General features: G+C 38.6%; 2 protein-coding genes across 3 annotated transcripts in view; one reads left to right on the top strand and one right to left on the bottom strand.

Moving 5' to 3' along the window:
* Positions 1–230: 230 nt before the first annotated feature.
* On the bottom strand, positions 231–15,338 carry tfr1b (transferrin receptor 1b). Of its 2 annotated transcripts, none has more exons than XM_044338898.1 (19): positions 15,158–15,338; positions 11,539–11,585; positions 11,028–11,238; positions 9,929–10,139; positions 8,867–9,004; positions 7,658–7,742; positions 7,334–7,456; positions 7,124–7,219; positions 6,845–6,984; positions 5,878–6,047; positions 5,624–5,743; positions 5,116–5,201; positions 4,946–5,009; positions 4,767–4,834; positions 4,610–4,677; positions 4,256–4,346; positions 3,718–3,945; positions 3,420–3,569; positions 231–3,285 (listed from the first exon to the last, which is right to left on the bottom strand). In XM_044338898.1, exons 2-19 carry the CDS (start codon positions 11,569–11,571, stop codon positions 3,073–3,075), a joined length of 2,295 nt encoding a protein of 764 aa, XP_044194833.1. In that variant the 5' UTR covers positions 11,572–11,585; positions 15,158–15,338; the 3' UTR covers positions 231–3,072. The 2 variants fall into 2 exon arrangements, with proteins under 2 accessions (XP_044194833.1, XP_044194832.1); XM_044338897.1 differs by having other exon boundaries at positions 11,539–11,590; positions 15,158–15,337.
* Positions 15,339–17,195: 1,857 nt separating this feature from the next.
* Positions 17,196–18,613, top strand: part of sh3kbp1 (SH3-domain kinase binding protein 1) — a 44,499-nt gene continuing 43,081 nt past the window's right edge. The window contains exons 1-2 of the mRNA XM_044338902.1: positions 17,196–17,372; positions 17,492–17,585. The gene's annotated coding sequence lies outside the window, so the exon portion shown is untranslated. The remainder of the gene's footprint in view (positions 17,373–17,491; positions 17,586–18,613) is intronic.

The following is an 18,613-nucleotide window of genomic DNA, read 5'->3' as shown; positions in this document are numbered from 1 at the left end:
GTATAACTGGGTGCAAATGGTGCTTTTAAATCACCACCATAAGTATACAAATATATATGTTGCTTAAATGAACTGGCTCTGATGAAACATTGGAGATCCTACTGGTTCCCAATTAGATTCTCATTAACTTTCCTGTTTTCTGGACATTTAAAAAAAAAAAACAAACAAACAAAATGATGCAAACAGTAGGAATCAAATATGATGAACTGTAAATCACAACAAAACATGAATGGATGCTAAACCAGAGGGTTTATTAGTCTTTCTGTTGAACATGGAAATCACAGAAACATAATCTCTATAACTTGTCAATTACAGAAAACTGAGCAGGTTTTGAAACAATTGCAGTATGTTTTTTTTTTTTTTTTAAAGTGATGATTCAGTCGGTTTTAATTCTTTGAACAGATGGAAGAAACAAGAAAAACTGAAACTGAGATGTAACAAACTCAACAGAACCGACCTGCTAAGGAAACAACCAAACGTGTTCAAACATCCAATAATCTGAATAATGATGAACTGACATTTTATTGACTCTACAGTAGATGTTGAAATAAAAAGAATTTTAATATGGTTATATGGGATTCATAATAAGAGCTTCAATTGAAACATGAGCTAGCGTTTGCATCCAGATCCATACAATTTAGGGGAAAAACACTAACTTTTATGGGAAGAAAGATATATCAGATAATATAGTAGCTTAGATACAAAAATATTATTCTGCATCTAAAAACAAAAACGGACACATCTGTCAAACCCTACAATCGAAATATTTGAATCTTTTCTAATCCGTATAGTAAGATCGTTGAGCTACACCTGTAAAGCAGTAGAGTAACATGCATACAGTGACATATGTTATGGTAACACATGTGGTCTGTGATCAGGGAAGCAACAGGAGTGAATTCATATGTATGTAGTACATGATCTGTGAAACTGATGAAGCCACTGACGCAAAAAAAAAAAAGCTACCTGTTGAAATCTCTTGTTTCTATAACTAGACAGACAAACCAGGTTTGCAGCTAATTATAATGAGTACAGTGCATTTACACAGTCCCGAGTGTCGAGGACAAAATTAAAAATGAGTCTGTCGTGTGAAAACTACAGCGCGAAACAGAAATTTTAGCTCAAGGCAAAAAAAAAAGGAAAAAAATCAGAAGCACACGCACACACTCTGGAGGTCAGGAGGACTGTGCCTAAACACACACACACACACACACAAATATTTAATCCAAAAATAAAGAGAAAACAAATAAATATATCAAGTATAAAACTCTGGGAAACACTGTCCCCGATAAGTTGTTCCACCCTTCAAGTGAAATATGAGAGACACTGCTCCCGATAAATACACACATAAAACACACACAAACACTAACACACACACACACGTTGGTAGGCAAAAACTACCGTCACTGCTTGTCATTATGGAAGACACTGCTCCCGATAATGAGTTTTAATTATGGAAGGCACTGCTCCCGATAACTTATCTGTATCATTAAGTGCTCCAAAAGTAGACTGTGCAACATAAATGGCTTTCTTGCAAATTATGTAACCAATTCATTGTGATAAAAGGGGGGGGGGGGGGGGGGTTATAATATGTTATTTGTTTGTGCATTCATTTTTTTTAAACTTATTTTTCCCCCTGTTACACAATTAATTTATTTCTAGGCTTGTGGTGTGTAAATAACATCTTCTTGCCTGATGTCTCTCTGCTCCTAGTCTGGTTTTTGACAGACGAATCAAAATAGTTCCTGACGTCAAATCAGGAAAAACTCTTCATTTCTCCCTTTCAATTTTTTTTTAAAAACAAACATTTTATGGCGGCGTGAAGCCCCACCGGAGTCATTTTTTTTTCTTTGTGTAGCTGCTTCAGTTAAGATCTCATGAAGGCATGACATGAAGAGCAGAGGGAATTTAACGCCTTGTTTTACAGGTCCTATGATTTTATACACATTTACAAGACAATTTCTGAGTAATTTGCAGGTATTTAACTGTTAATTTTTAGGAAATGTTACAGAAAGGGTGGTGTAATTTGGTACAAATTATTAGAAAAGCAATAGAAAAAAGTTTAAGTTGTTTTTTTTTTTTAAACAAACTACCTAATATGCTAATACATCACTGACACAAAACTACACACTGAAAACTAAGTTTTTTCTTTCTATTAAACTACTGTTAAGAATCTAATCTAATTTTGTTATTATTAAAATTAAGAACTATATTTGAATCTAAATATATTCAGTGGGTACATGCCATTTAACCATCTTAACACTTTTTTCTCATTTTTTAAAATAATTTGTACAATTGTAAAATGTCCTTAAAATTAAGTGTTAAATACCTGCAAATTTCTCTGTAAAATTCCAGGAAATTAGTACAAAATTAAGAGACCTGTAAAATAAAGCGTTACTTGAAATAGAATAAATTTTAACTTCATCACGGGCTCCATTTTGTCAGCAACAGTTGAGGAGTTAATATGTGTAGCAGATGCTGCCGTAGGATTAGACAGTATAACCGTCATAATTATGGAAGGCACTGCTTCCGATAACGTCGTATAAAAAGACAAACGATATATATTTATAGTGGGCACTGCCACTGATAAAAAAACTTAAGTATAAATAAGGTCTTCAGCGTTTTGATGGCGAGAGGTCACAGCAAAGGCTTCGACTGGTTCAACATTTCTGGGGTGCAGCCAGGAGGAGGAGGCAGATCTGTCGTTTAGTTTCGTCCGAGTATTTGGTGCCGTTTCACAGTTGTTGTTGTTTTTAACGTGTTTTAGCTTCAAGTTCAATATTGTTGCTTCTCCTCCTGGTGTTTTATGGGATTCAGGTTCAGTCAGATCCCCCCAAAAATAACGGAATATAAACCTGTATATAAAGCGTGGGGCTTTGACCTCTGATTGACAGCTTGTGCTTAAGTGCTGATATTGGAGCTCCGCCCTCTGCTTCGGTTTTTTATTTTTCTTTCGCTCTATTGTGTGTTCGCTTGCTTTGAACAACCACCTGTGTCTCGTTACTCACATTTGCTCAATTTCACAACCACACGCACACGCACGCACGCACACACGCTCGCGACTCTCTCTCCGCTTTAGATTTCGTTGTCGAGTTCCCAGATGTTTCCGACCATGGCGTTGGCGCAATCCTGCAGGTTCCAGGTGGCCAGGGCCAGCTGGATGCGGAGCTGCTCCATGTCGGTGGCCTCGGTGATGGACGCCAAAGTGTGGGAGCCGCGGCCCAGCACGAGGTGACGGAAGGGAGTGTCGATGGGGGACACGTACGGAGAGAGGAGGGTGTGCTCGACCTAGGACGATAAAAATTATAACCATTAAACATCCAACACCAACTCATGTGTCCCCGAGGTGGTGACGGCGCTACCATCGAGTCGTTTTACAAATTATTAACAACTACTATTATTATTATACTAATTACTCTTACTCTCATGATCCTGTCGTTGAGGATGCGACAGGCCTCCTGGTCATTTATGTCAGTGTTGACGATGGCGTTGCTGATGCTGCTAGCGGCTCGTTGGAAGGAGCCACGTGCACGGCTTAGCCAGTTGGAATCCACACCCTTCAGCTGACCAGACTACAGGACAAAAAGTCAAATTAACATCAGCAAGTCACAAAATATTCTGGTCCATATACTGAAGCTATAAAATTCATAGCACACTTAAAAAGAAGTTCAGTCAAAAACTGGAGTGCAAGACGTGTAAGAAAGATGCGGAGAGACGGACCTGAGTGAGCTGAATAATGCGTTTGCGGATCAGGGACACGTCCTTGGTGATCAGTTTGGTGTATCTGCTCACGTCCAGGTTGAGCAGGTGGTCGTGAACCAGTCGCAGAGCCATCTGACCGGCAAACTGTGCAGCGACAGCAGTCATTTCACCTGTGCGCTGGTTGGTTTGATAATTGAGATGATCCATGTTGTCCAGGTTGGTACCATAGAAGGTGTAGCTTTCAGTCTTCAGACATAACACACACACACACACACATATGCAATTTCAATACAAGGATACACAAGTTAACCGAAATGTCTGTGCAAGTTAATGTAATTTTATCTTATTATTAACTCATCCCTTAGATAGATAGAGAGATTAAAAGAGACAGCTGACTTATTTGAAGATATTTTGTTCATTTAAAATCATTGAAACTTTTCTCCAACAGTAGAGTTGTGTACATGTAAACATTCTCATTTTTACTTATTGTGGGTAAATGTACATAAACACTGTACAGGTAACATCAGTGTCCCTTCTGTTTTGAATGAAGACTCACGTTGGGAGAGATGAAGTGGAAAGAGATGGAGGGAATCCCGGAGAAGGCCAAGAACGGATAAGCAGGGTCGTCCACCGACATCGGTCTCAGTCTGCACACATGACAGAGTAAAATTATCGTACACAGCTATTGGCAAGAAAGTCTAACAACTCCTTCTTTCTACAACAAACAGAAGAGAGAAAATGTAACATTTAAGAACTTGCACTTTGTCAGTATTGAAACTCAGGTTTCATATCAGCACTAGAAGAATTTTTCCAATGATATCCAGCCTTAGATTTATGTAGTTTTAGGTTTACTTTAACTGACACTGAAAATTCTTGAAAGACTGTCTGTATAGGCTGGTTTAATACTTACACGTTGGCCTCCCAGTTGCTTTTCCCCACCATATCGTACACAGCACCAGAACCAAGAGGATTTTTCACCTGTGCAGTAAAGTGAAATTGCACTAAATACAAACTCAACTGATACAATCAGGACTAGATTATAATCTGAAGTGGTTTGTTGTTGTTACCTCTTTGATTGTGCTCCCGAGGAGGCTGTAAAGCAGCGGACTTGCTGAGGCTATTAAGCTCCCACGACCTTGTGAGAAAATATACTCAAGTCAGCAACAACCTTGAATATTTGTGTACAGAAATATGTGCGTCTGTGCTGTGTGATGCATGTATGATGTACTGTGTGTACTGTACATACCCATGACCGCTCCATCCAGGTTTATGTAGGTCAAAACATTTTTGTCAATAGAGGACATATAACCCTAAAAACAAAACGCAGACATAAGAAAGAACATTTGCAGAACAGAAAACATGTATTTTCCTTAAGATCCTTGAAAAAAAAAAAAAAAAAAGCTATTTAGCTCTCACCTCCAACCACTCGGTGGCGCCAACACTTCCATACTCTCCAGCACTCCAGCTTGCAAACACCAGGCTTCTCCTGGGCTTGAATCCATCTAAAGAAAAAAGGATACACACATGGTGCATTATCAGTGATGTCCTGCAGAATACACCAACAATAGCAAAGAAACACACATTGCACATTTATAGTAACTGGGAGTCTACAACATACAGTTGAACAAATACTACTGTGCAAATATGACTGCAATACGAGAATTTCATAGGAGTTAAGTCTGGTTATTAAAGCTCATCAGTGAATGTTTGGAGATTTATTACAAATCACAATATGTGGGACTGTAACTGTAAACACCTTCCTCTCTGCAGTGTTCAAATTATACAGAAAAAAACCAACCAAGAAGAGAGCCTTACATCCTCCCTGATCTACGAACTCAGGGCTGTGTTCCTGAAGTGGTCATTTAAGGGATACATGTTTTCTAGGATAGTGATTATACTGTATGCAAAGTACTACATTTGTTACCTTTCTTCACCATCTCATGAACAGCCCTGGCCAGCTCCATCAGAATGGAGGTGCCAACAGTGGCTTTGGCGTAACCTTTACCCCAGGCGTCTCTCTGGGCTCCCAGTACAACATAGCGATCTGCAGATACATACACAGACACAAAACACGTTAGTACAAGATATCTTAGATGGACAATGCAACAACAACAACAACAAAAAAAAACACCATTCTGAATTATTGAAGGGAAAATGGTTCATATTATTTAGTCCTACCAGGATCTATGAATCCTTTGATGACTCCGAACACGTTGTGGATCTCCCTGTTGACCAGCACGTTGTTCACCTCGACGGTGACGTTCTTGCTGCCTCCCAGGCTGTAAGACCGTGACCTGATGCCACCTTTAAAGCCGCTGCTTGCATCTGCTTCGGGGCCACTGATATTCCTGGAAGAGGGTGCGGAGAGGCAGGCGAGGAATTGGGTGAAATAACACTAGAACTTACATAAGGTTTACAGCTGTGGCCTGTTTCCCAGTCATCCGTTTACAGAATTAGTTAAACCTGCTTCAGCTATTTCTTTGGCCACTTGAAGTGGTTAGAGTTATGTCAGGATGTTTGGGTATGTTGCAGTAAACAGTCGCTTATTTCCACATCCAGCAGTTATGGAGCAACGTCATCATTCGTTTGATGAGTCGTGTTTCTGTCCACCTGGTGAGTGTAAGTCCAATATTCACTCTCTTTTAGCTCTGTTTTTGCTCTTGTTTGCTGCTGAGCTGGTAGTGTACAGTGAGTTTGTCACTGAAAACAGCTGCCTACTAATTCTCCGTAGGTTCATCACTACGAACAATGCTTCTCATTACACATCATTTAATACACTGTTATATATATATATAAAAAAATATTGATTATAGCCACTTTAACTAAAACATCACATCATATAAACTGAGTCTTTGGAAGATATCATAAAGACAAACCTTTCCAAAACCAATACATAGAGATATATAGAGTTTATGTACAAATATATGCTGTAATATCACTCTAAAGTCTACCTTCAAGTCTAATTTTCCAAGAAAATTCTACTGAAATATCTAATAAACATATGCTTTTGAGTTGATGCCCTTATCCAAAGTGACTTCTCGCACCATGGCTGTACATTTATAGTAGTATATATGAGTGGCATCCAAATACATTTTACACTGAGAGTTACACTGTGACCCCGACAAGGTGTGAAGCATTTTCTTACAGTAGAAGAGTTGAAGCCATGTTGGTGGTGATAGTCTGGGCTGGGATTGTGGGGAGACCGGATGACTTAGTTGGGGGGAACTGCGTGTGGTTGAAGGACGGGAATCCAGGGGTGTAGGGGTCGCCTGAACCCAGGTGGACCTGAAGGGGGGAAACAAACAAAATATCAAGAAATTAGGGAGAAAAAAGAAAAACAAAGCAATGCAATTCTATATTCTGGCTCTGGCTAACTGGTTAATTGACTTGCTGTGAACCCAACAGGCTGTGTGTGCAAACTTACATGTCCGTAGAGTTCTGTGTTGGCTATATACGCGTACTCTTGAGGGTCGGGGTAGATTAGAACAGCAGAGGCCCCCTTCGCTGCAGCGTTATTTACCTGAAGAAACATGATCACAAACATTAAAACAAGTTTCTAGTTGAGTGATACGAGGCATACCAAGGTGTCAAATCACACACACACACACACACGCACACACACACACACAGATACCTGCTCTGCAAAACTGATATTTCCAGCTCGGAGCAGCAACACACAGTCTTTCAGCTCAACGTTCTTCTTCTGCAGAACATCCAGATCCTTTTGTCGACCATAGTTGCCATACACCAGCTTTCCCTACACACATACATAAAAGTTAGGTAAGTGATGAGTACATTTAAACAAGAGGCAGACACCTTCAAGTTTTGGCTATATAAGTGTCAACTATACTAAAGGAAAAGTGTGAATGATTTAGTGACATCTAGTGGTGAGGTTGCAGATTGCAACCAACTGAATACTTGATGCCATGAAATCTTACACACTTATCCTTTTACTCACCTGAACTTTCCCAGTAGCGCTGTATGCAAGATAACCCGTAGGCTCGAAGACCTCTGAACCAAAAAGGACACGGTTTGGGCGATTGCTGCCGATGAGAGGACAAAAGCTTGTCAGGATATCACTGTTGGTTTGTTTGTTTTGTTTCACAACTGACATTGATCCAGAGACATTTACAGTCAGTGGATTATAGCACCATCCTAATGCCCGACTGTGGCATTTTAAAGAAACCAGCATGTTTTTAAGCATCTCTTAAAGTGGTAACAGACAACTTTTCGACTTTCCTCCGCTAGTGTTTCCATGTCGTATTATTGTCTGCATCGCTGTCGCAAAGACAACCTGATCACTTTCCGTTTTCAACAGAAATAAATCAACACCACTTTGGAAATAAGAAAAGAAAGACATGTTCACTGAAGAGGTGAATTGAATTGTCACAATTTTATTTTGAATTTGGGAACAAGCAAAAGCTATTGTAATGATGTGCACTGAATAGTAATAACATAGTTTGCAGCAGGGGTTGGCGTCGGGGTGGAGGAGGGAGTAACGTTAGAAGAAAAAATTAGGAGAGAAAGCGAGAGTTTGTTCATTAATTTAGTCTATACTGGAGACATGAAAGCTGACAGAAATTCTTTAGTTTGTGTTGAGAAAAGTGAACCGGGTAGATCAGCCTGACTGGATACTGACCCAGTACTCTATGGCTGTAAGGCTGCTAGCTTAGCTAACTGATTTCTAGAGGGCTTTCTTCCCTTTAGCTACCGTAGCTAAGAGGAAGAAAGCCCTCTAGAAATCAAAAGACAAGGTATTATTCAGGTAGTGCACTCAATGCAACTAAAATGTAGCTTACACACATGTAAGTAATGTGTTGCTTGTGCAATATTCCACATTTATCATGTAGCAATAAAACAATTACAAGATAAAGCTACCGGGGAAAACTACTTTTGGTTGCACAGTGGTTGACACACCTCCTTTGTGCTGTAAATTGATCCTTCCTTTTCCCAGGAGATCGTACCCGATAGCAGACAGAACTGCATAGTGAAAGCGAGGCTTATAGGGAACCAATCTGAACACTAACGGTGTCATTATTCTACAGCCGTTACACTGTGCAATCAGCATTTACTTCATAATGATACGTTAAAGCTAAAAAGTTGTTTCAAACTTACCAATATCTCTCAAATAAAACAATTTATCATGTACAAAAAATAAAATATCAACCTGTCTGGCATCTGCAGCTGAACGAAGTGGATGTCGGTCCAGGGCTCCATCTCAAGTTTCTTGAACTCCTCAAACATGCGGTTTGCCAGGCTCGTATCTTCATAGCTGCCGGCTGAACGTCTGGGTAGATCAAAGTCCCTGCGGAGAAACAAAATTTAAATTTCTATGCCATGTTTGTCTCCCTTCAGTCTTCTGAAATGACTTTTTTCATGCACATTTCAACCCCCTTTTTTAAGAAAAGGCCTCGAGATGAGTCATAAGCCTTCTTACGAACACAAAATGTACTTTATTATAAAATGTCATGACATTACGAGAAATGATGAGTCTGATCCGGTTTCACAGCGATACAAAGCGCTGGTTTCAGACAGAAGATAGATTTTGTGGTTCTGCAGATCAGTTTGGTGACTGCCTTTCTCCACAGAGCATAAAAAAAACACTAATTTGACCTGAAATCATAAACGCCTTAATCTGAACTCATTTGGAGTCTAAATATTCTAGTTACATGAAAGGTGCTTCAAAATCAAATTTATTAGTATCAAAAATAATCATTTAACTAGATAAACTTCTGTATTCAGTAGGAACAAATGAGCTTGAAGCTGAGTACTACAGACAGAGTAGAGAAGTCAGAGAGTATTGAGAGATGGGCTAACTTTGATTTTTTTTTCATGGGATTTGTCGATAATCACAAAAATATAGAATAACATCAGCTTTATCCTTTAAGCTTTGAGGAGAAGCACACTCACACTTGTAACCTTCCTGTCTCCTTTGTAATCCCTGCTGATTCAGAGTGTTATACAAAAATATCAGTTTAAAAAACAAAAAAAGTTTCTACTTGATCCCTCTCCTTGAGCTACATATTTGTTATTCATTTTCTTTGCACAGAAAGCTGATCCTGCCAGTAAAAGTCTGTCAATTTAACATTAACTTTGGAAGGACCATTTTTATTCTTTTAACTGGGATATTTCCCTTAATATTACTAGAAATTATTTAGTTTGTTATTAGGCTTATGGAGTGTTTGCATGGTGAGGCGTGTTCTCTCTTGTGTGCAGGTGAACAGTTTACCTCAGAGTCCTGTCGAAGGTCTCAGTGGTGAGTTTCTGCGTGAGAAGTTGAGTGATGTCCTTCCAGTCCAGCTGCGCTTCCGGAGCTGGCGCGGCGTCCACTGGAGCTTGTTCGGGATATACTGGTGTGCTTTCTTCCCCTTCCAACCCTGTCCTGCACTCCGCTGGCTCCACCCGAGGTTTACGGTGGCTGATGTAACCGATAAAGTATCCTGGAGACACGGCGCAGACAGCAGAAGTGGTTTTTTTTCAAAAAAAAAAAAAAGTTTTATAACAGTGATGAAATTCTGCCAACAGTGACCTCGCTAAAACAAAAAGACACATCACTCCAGTTGTCAGATCTTCACATTGGCTTCCTGTGTGTCAAAAGATCTGATTTTAAATACTACTGTTGTTTCATAAAACATTATTCAGTTTATAGGCACCACATATTTAAAACAAACTCACAGAAGATTTTACATCTGCTTCAACTCCCTTCCTTCCTTTCAAAATCTACAATTTTAGAACTTTTTTCTGTTTTCTTGTCTTTCATTAAAAGACATCCTCCAGACATGTTTTAAGACATTTTAAATATAGCCTGCTTTGAATAATTTGTGTCAGATATGTTTGTTTTTTTTTTTCTTACAAAAACATTCAATTACAGTGTTTAAAGCTGCTGCTGTTCATTCTCAAGTGTATGTGCACATCACACTTGTGTAAGTGCACCAGACCACAATTGCTTCCAAAGAAGAAGAGAGGAAGAAGAAAGACTTTCCTTCTTTAGCAACTGAATGTCAAAACAGCCTTATAGTATCAAACTCAAATCATCATCATCATCATCATCATCATACTGAACAGTGAAGGTCAAACATATAGATGAAGTAAACAACAGATTTTACATAATAGATCAATCATCGTATAAGTATTTTTTAGGGAAAAATGCCAAAAAATTCACTGGTGCAGCTTCTCAAATGTAAAAATCTGCTCTTATTGTCAACTTTTGGTTTTGGACTTTAAGTTGGACAAAACAAGTGATGTGAAGTTATCATACTGGCCTTGGAGAAAATGTTTAATGCTGTTAATATTTAGTAAACAGAGAAAGACAACTTAAGAGATCATACCGATAATAAAGACCAGCAGGACTCCTAAGGCCATGTAGCAGAGGGAGCTACGGCTCTGACGCGGAGGTGCCGGCCGGAAGCTGGGCGAGCCCCCCGCCTGGCCGACCTCCGTGGCGTCATCTGTTGCGTCATCGGACAGTTTGACCTCGACGTGCCTCTCTCCGTCCTCCTCGTGCTGCAGAGTGAACCTGCTGTAGCGCTCGCTTTTAATCTGGACGAGAGAGAAACAAAAGAAACAAAGAATGAGGAGAGCGACGTGTTAATGATTCCACAGCTGCAGGAGCGGCAGAGTGGTTACAAAGGTCAAGTTATTTATAAAAAAAAAGTTTTTGATTTAAGGTGCTGAAAAATGGAGCAAAACACTGTACTCTCTATTCAAATTGTTCAATCAAGTGACCATAAAATATATACAAAAATAATAAAAACAGGTAAAAAAATCTAAATGCAGGTGACAAATCATTCTATTTCTATAAAAAAAAAAAAATTCCAGTTAGAAAACACAAACACTCACCACGCTGTTGAACGCAGACCTCACTCGATCCATCGCTGCCGTTGGTCCTGTTCTAAGAAGACAGAGTATAAACCAGACTGTGAGGTTGTGTGCCGCAAATTAAGGAAGCGAATGCAGAAGGAGATGAAAGCGAGACAGAAAAAGACCAAAGGGGAGAGAGAGAGAGAGAGAGAGAGAGAGAGAGACGCAGACAGAGAGGGAGGGAGGGAGGGGGTGAGGGAGGGAGGGAGGGAGAGGGGGTGAGTCATATTTTTAAAACAGAGCTGGTATTCAGGGGTTTTTGCCAGGTCAGAAGTGTTTCCTCCTTTAACAGGCAGACTGTTCTTCCTTCAAGTGAAAACTCAAACTGGACTTACTTTATACACGTTATGAGTAGTGTGTGGGTGTGTTTATGTATGTTTCATTGAGTTTACACCAAGATATCTTTCCTAGTAACATCTGTATTGAGTCACTGTCTGCAACATTGCAAATCAATAAACAACACTGATTTACAGCAATATTGGATTTTTATATGATTGTTGCCAAGAATTATTCATTTGTCCGATATTTAATTTGCTAAATTAGACAAAAACAGACTTTCCTTTATAAAAAACACAACTACATCACAAAATAAAGCAATATTATGATCACATTATAAAATATTATCCATATCTCCCACTCAGCCACGACATATTAACAATATTTTTCTAATAAAGTGACTGAAGAGCAGTCGACAGGATTTTTTAAATGCAGAAATACCAAAAGTTGTCAAGTTCTAGCTTCTCTGTTGTGACAGTTTGATGCATTTATTTGTTAATGTTTAGGACTGTTGGTCAGGAAAGACAAAAACCATTATTTTCATTATCGTTTAATTGCTTTGTCTATCAAATCTCACAAAATTGTGAAATACTTTTTTCAAATGTCTTGTTGATAGTCAAAAATACAAAAGAAATTCAGTTTACTGTCCTTTATAACACAGAAAAACATCAAAATCATATTTAAAAAGCTGCAACCAGCAAATGTTTTACATTTTTACTAAAATAAATGACAATTATTCAATTATCAAAATAGTTGCTGATTCATTTTCTGCTGATTGTTGCAGTTTTAGCCATTTCTCAAAAATATTCTGACATTTTGTAGACCAACCAATAAATCAAGAGTAATTAAACTTTACTTACAATCATTAATTTGGAAAACACATTTTTATGAACAATAACATGATTTCATATTATAATTGAATAAATCCCACTGGTAGCCAATGAAATGATCACTCAGTCCTACTCCTTTAATTTATTTTATTTATTTAAATAAATAAATATACAGCTATAAATCATTGAAATTATAAAATTTGCTCGCTTTGTCTGGTAACTTGTTCTGGACACTTTACAGACCAAAAGATTAAAAACAATGAATTCTACACTCATTGCCATTAAGGGATTATCTACTGTCTCCATACAAAATGTCAAATGACGTCCAATAACTGGTTTGACCTTTACTTTACACACATATGCTTACACAACAAAAGAAGAAAACATGACCTACGCGTCTCATGACAAAAGATAACTCTGTTTTGGCCATTTTAAGCTTGTTTCCTTTATAAATATGTCAGTTGGAGGATTGTCACAGGTGAACTTGAGAAGGAAATGTTTGTTTAAAACTGACAACCCACAACTTCCCTTCCTTCAAAGGAATTCTTCCTTATAGCGCTGCAGGGGGGAGGGAACCGTTGAGAAAGGCACCAAAACCAGTTAAACACACCCGACCGACCTTTATTACACTGAACCAGGAAACCGTTGACTCGTCCTCTGATGATTGGATGAAATCTGTTTGTTCTGATTGGACTCATTATCTAGGCTTATTACTGATTAAACAATCTGAAAACGAGTATTTCTTCAATGCAAAGTACAAATCGAACATGCATCTTTATACCAGAGCTGAAGCGCTCAGTCATGCTTCCTTTCATCATCTAAACTCTCCTCTGGGTTTTTGCTAAATATAGCTCAGCAGATAAACCAGTATGATATTAGCTACATGGCAGCAGAAAGAGTGCCGCCAGTACAAGAGCTGCATTACACCATCACTTTCCTTAGTGATTCATATGTAGGTTATTGTTATGAACAATCATTTAGATGATACGTGTGTCCCGGTAGCCTGCTGGTAGAGACGCATGGCACATAACTGCAACTTCCACAGCTCAATTACGCGCCCCCCGCCTCTCTCTAACCCCTCGTTTCCTGTCAACTCTCTTAAATGTCACCATAATTTAAAAAAAAGAAAAAAAAAAGGTATAAAAATGCCCTAAAAAATTATACAAAATAAAGAAATCATTTAAATGATAAAATGTTAGAAGTTTGTGAAAAGTAGCCCAATAGTTATTTACAAAAAAGGGAAAAAATATGAAATCAGAAATATACAAATGTAGAAGACAAAAAGGCAGAATTGTTTTTTGCTTAAATAATTTAAATGTACTGATTATTAAAATGCATAAATGTGACGATGTTGTACGAGTAAATAATCTGCAGATTGATCTTTGTAAGCCTGCAACATCGACTTTTCCATCAATTATTTTGAGTCATTTTTTTTTAAAGAAAGTCTCCAAATTCTCTGATTCCAGCTTCTGAAATGTGAATATTTTCTGGTTTCTTCAGTCTTTTATGACGGTAAACTGAATATCTCTGAGTTTTGGACTGATCGTCGGGACAAAATAAGACATTTGCGGACGTCACTTCAGGAAACAGACGTATTTAACCATTTTCTGATATTTTATGGACCAAACAACTAATCGGTTAATCAAGAAAATATTTGACAGATTAATCAACAATGAAAATAATCGTTAGTTGCAGCCCTAGCATAGATATATCGGCTTCAATATCCTGCATCAGTCTCTCTTCCTGTTCTTTCTTTATCATCCTGTAGGTCAATCACACTACCCTTGAAGTCCTGGTGTTATGAAAAACTAGATTAAGTGCAAATGATAAAGTCCCAGAATTTCCTCTGCTTGTTTGTTTATGTGCATTAGCCAAAAGTTTTTTTCTAAAACGAAAACAATAAGTTATTTTTCTTAAAAACTGATGGAATAACCCTAGGCGGAAATGAATTGGAAATAAACCGTTTTGGGAGTGGTTACATGAGGTTGCATCATTATATAACTCCACATTATAAGGCATCTTCTGTAAAGAAGGTAGAAAATCCTCTGCAGACACATCTGGAGAGTTTTGGATGTTTGACCACATCTTAGTTTTTATTGTTGAGAAGGAGATTTTATGTTCTCGGACAGGAATCCTCCTCCACACTCAGTCACACTTGCAAACCAGGAGACATCAGTTTCATATTAAAACAAAAAGCCGGTTATTCTGTCAGTATACAGTAGGGTCCAAAAGAATGAGGAAGTGGTCTCAAACTTTTGGACCCTACTGTATCACCAATATGGATTTTCAGACGAAACGCGGTCGCATATGTTTCCTGCAACATATCAGGCTAACAGGTGAAACTGCAGCATCACTAATTAAGCTAACGTTAGTTAGCAAAACGTGTCACCTTGCACGTCTGTCCCGTTACGTAAAAGACAATACAGGTCAACAAATGTCGGAATTCAAACGATGTAAATTGATAAATAGTCGGTTGGAGTCAATTATCTCACCTGGCCGCAGGTTCCGCACCGCGCCTTCTGGCCTTCTTGCTAGTAGATTTGCTCAGCGGTGTCTATAACGTTACTCCTTATACGGTCGGGGCACTTCCGCCTTCGTCACGTCGTAATTTGTCACGTACGCATCCTTGAAGCAGGGGCGGACTTACTCATCTGGGGGCTGTGGACAAACCCAAGCAGGAGGCCACCCAAACCCAGAATAGGAGACACAAAAAAGCAGCAACAATAACAACAATAACAATAATAATAATAATAGAGATATGACTAGTAATAATAATAGCAGCAATAGCCTAGAAGACCCCAGGACACCAACAGGACCGCGCCACCATCCCTGCACCATACCCGCGGCGAGGGCCCACAGTTGTCAGCCTTGTTGTCTTGTTTTGGCTGTATGTCCATATACATGTATCTCCTGAACATTGTTGTGTGTAAGTACATTGAGAGCTATTAGAAACCTGAGTCAAATTCCTTGTATGTGTGAATATACTTGGCCAATAAAACTGATTCTGATTATTTTATTTTATTTATCAATTTCATCATAATTTGTTACAAGATAAGAGGTGAGATAAACTATATTGTCCCTGAGGGGAAATTTGTCTGAGGTTCAAGTGTGCATACAGCTGCATATGGATAAAATACAAGGTATACACAGTATAGTTACATAATCTCCATATGTACAGACACATACAAAGAGTTTACACTATTTCTAAAATAATAGAACACAATGACCTGTGGCCAATAAAGTGTCAAAGCATATTTTAAAAGAATAAGAACGAAAATGTTTTTAAAAAGAACAAAGGTGTGCAAAGGAGGCAAAGTCCATAAATTAAATATCATATTAAATAAAACAAGTTAACTAGTATTGCACTCACTAACCTTCAGTATTGCACATTAAACCATATTGCACTGGGAATACATCCTAGTTCATAACACTAACCACCAATAGATTAAAAAAAAAATGACATATATATTTTGTTCAGCAGTCTTGTGTTAGTAAGGACAAAGGAGAGCTTGAGATGGGTGGTGTTTCCATTGTGGTATTGCTACTTTAATGTAAGTAAAAGATCTCAGTACTTCTTTCACAGCATGACAAAGACCCCAAGTATAATTCATAATTTAGTGGATAAATTGATATATAAAAACTATTCATGACATAATTTTTGAAAGCATCCTCACTTAAGTTTTTACTGCAGTACTGTACATATGCAAGATATATGAACATAATTTTATCTATGTATTACATATAAACATCATAGTATATCCACAGTCAATATGGGCCCTGGTAGTTAAGGGCCCCAGGTACTTGCCTACTTTGTCTAATAATAAATAGCTCACCTACAAGTCTTTGAAGTCAGTGAATACAGTGTTACATTGAAAAATATTAAAGCATATAAAAGAAAAAAAGTACTTATACGTGTGTATAAAAGTGCAGTACCAGCAGTGGGCGACGGCTGTTCGTGAAATAGTCACGAATTTAATCTATAGATTTGTGTACATGGACACGCATTTTACTAATCTGGCACCTCTAATCGGCAGGACAACATCATTTGTCTGTACTTTCCAAAACTGTTAGGCATCACTGTTAAAAAATATTTATGTTTTATGGTGTGGCAACGCTGTGGTCAAACCTGGAGTGCGGGACTTTTGTCGCCTTCTGGCAGTGAGAGTAAAATTACAAAAACACTGTTTACACGTGCTTGTGTCATAGATTACATGGTTGCATATACTCCGTCACTGATGTTATGACTGTAAAACGGTGGAGAAAGTGCCGTGAGCGTCACACAACCCCCGCGAAATGACTCGTTTTACTATCAGAATTATTTTATCCCCATTAAAGTTGGGCTAGGGCTACCCGGAAGTTAGTCGGTTCGGATGGTGGAAGTCTCTGGGTGCGCATTCAAACAGCCAACGCGGGAATGTCCCTCCCGACATGACATTTAAAAACTCTGTATAATGTGAAATACAGAGAGGGGGAGATCATGGTTTTGGTTAAATGATCACTTGAAACGTGGTGTGGGTTACTAGGCAACCTCCGTCGCCATGGCAACAGTGGTAACCGTTTTTTTTAGTAAACCGACCCGAGTCCCGCGGTTGGAAACGGGACACTAGCGGTTAAAAAGGGGAAGTGGGCAGTGGTTTCGCTCAGTGGGTGGAGTTTGAGACGAGCTGTTTAATACCTGTGACTCTCTTCTCACACAAATCCTTCGAGGTGTGACTAAATTGTTGATACAAGATGTTAAATCCTGTTTAGTAAAGGCTTTTGACTGACTATACCCTTCATTCTTCTTTAATCCCCCCCCCCACAATCCACTCCTCTTTGACAAACAGGCAAATAAACTCATCAGCAGGACCACAAAGAGTTATGTACATCCAGCTGAGATGTACAATACATTGAGAAGATGAAAGTGAAAGAGACATCTCTGTAAGTATGCAAGGAGGAAAAGATTTGATCTCATTCTCTGTAAACGGCACCGCAGATGGTTTCCTACCAGTTATCTGTCAGTACAAACTTGTAGTGCAGGAAATCATTATATAATGTGGTAAATGTGGGAACATACACCCGTTTGAGTCAGTTACTGTAACTAAAATTAATTTGACCTGACCTGAATACAACATTTCAGATGCCCTGGAACAACAAATGTGTGTAAGGGAGGGAGAGAAGAGCTAGAAATAGTGTCTGCACTACAGAGACTTCTCACTATGTGCGCGTTTGTGGTGTGTTTCCACATGTACAGTAGGTGGCAAAATCTAACTAGGGCTCAGCACATCATGCAGTAGCAACACCGTCCCAGATGGTGTCACCTTGGTGCTTTGTGTTAAAATTACCTCTCATCTCTGGAGAGAGTTAACCTCCATCCTTGGATGAGAAAACAATTTGTCCCTCTTACATACTGGACATGATGGCAACTATGAAGAAGCAGAATTGTGTGATCAGTTACCACATTTAATACTGCTTTTCCCCCACATTTTAGATTACACTTGTGTCTGCGGGTAGTGGTTTTAATGTGTTACTCGGGAGCAATGAAATGATTTGTTGGCTTTTGTGGGATCAAATCTGTGACATTTTGGTGACAGGATGGTCTCTCCATCAGTCCACCTTGATGCCACTTTGCATCAGTGGTGCAAAGACATGATTCCAGAGGTTTAAGCATTGGTGGAAATTAACTAAATACATTTACTCAAGTACAATTTTAAGGTACTTTATTTGAGTATTTCTGCTACTTTATACTTCCACTCCACTACATTTCAGAGGGAAATATTGTACTTTCTACTCCACTCCATTTATTTGACAGCTTTAGTTACTTCTCAGATGAAGATTTGACACACTGGATAATATAACAAGCTTTTTAAATGCAACACATTGTTAAAGATGAAACCAGTGGTTTCCAACCTTTATGGCTTTTGATGTCTTACAAAAAGCAGTGTGTAGTCAGGGTCACATTTCAGATG

This window comes from Thunnus albacares, chromosome 21 (genome assembly GCF_914725855.1).
Source record: "Thunnus albacares chromosome 21, fThuAlb1.1, whole genome shotgun sequence".
NCBI lineage: Eukaryota > Metazoa > Chordata > Actinopteri > Scombriformes > Scombridae > Thunnus > Thunnus albacares.
The sequence above is the reverse complement of the archived record's forward strand: the minus strand, read 5'-3'. Positions and strand labels throughout refer to the sequence as shown.

What these genes read in the sequence shown, in the direction of transcription:
- tfr1b (XM_044338898.1), bottom strand. Translation starts at nt 11,571, where the DNA reads ATGGATCGAGTGAGGTCTGCGTTCAACAGCGTG. An exon ending in GCGCTACTGGGAAAGTTCAG is followed by an intron (nt 7,457 to 7,657) that starts GTGAGTAAAAGG and finishes GTATGTGTGTAG; the next exon opens with GGAAAGCTGGTGTATGGCAA. An exon ending in CCTGGATGGAGCGGTCATGG is followed by an intron (nt 4,835 to 4,945) that starts GTATGTACAGTA and finishes TTTTCTCACAAG; the next exon opens with GTCGTGGGAGCTTAATAGCC.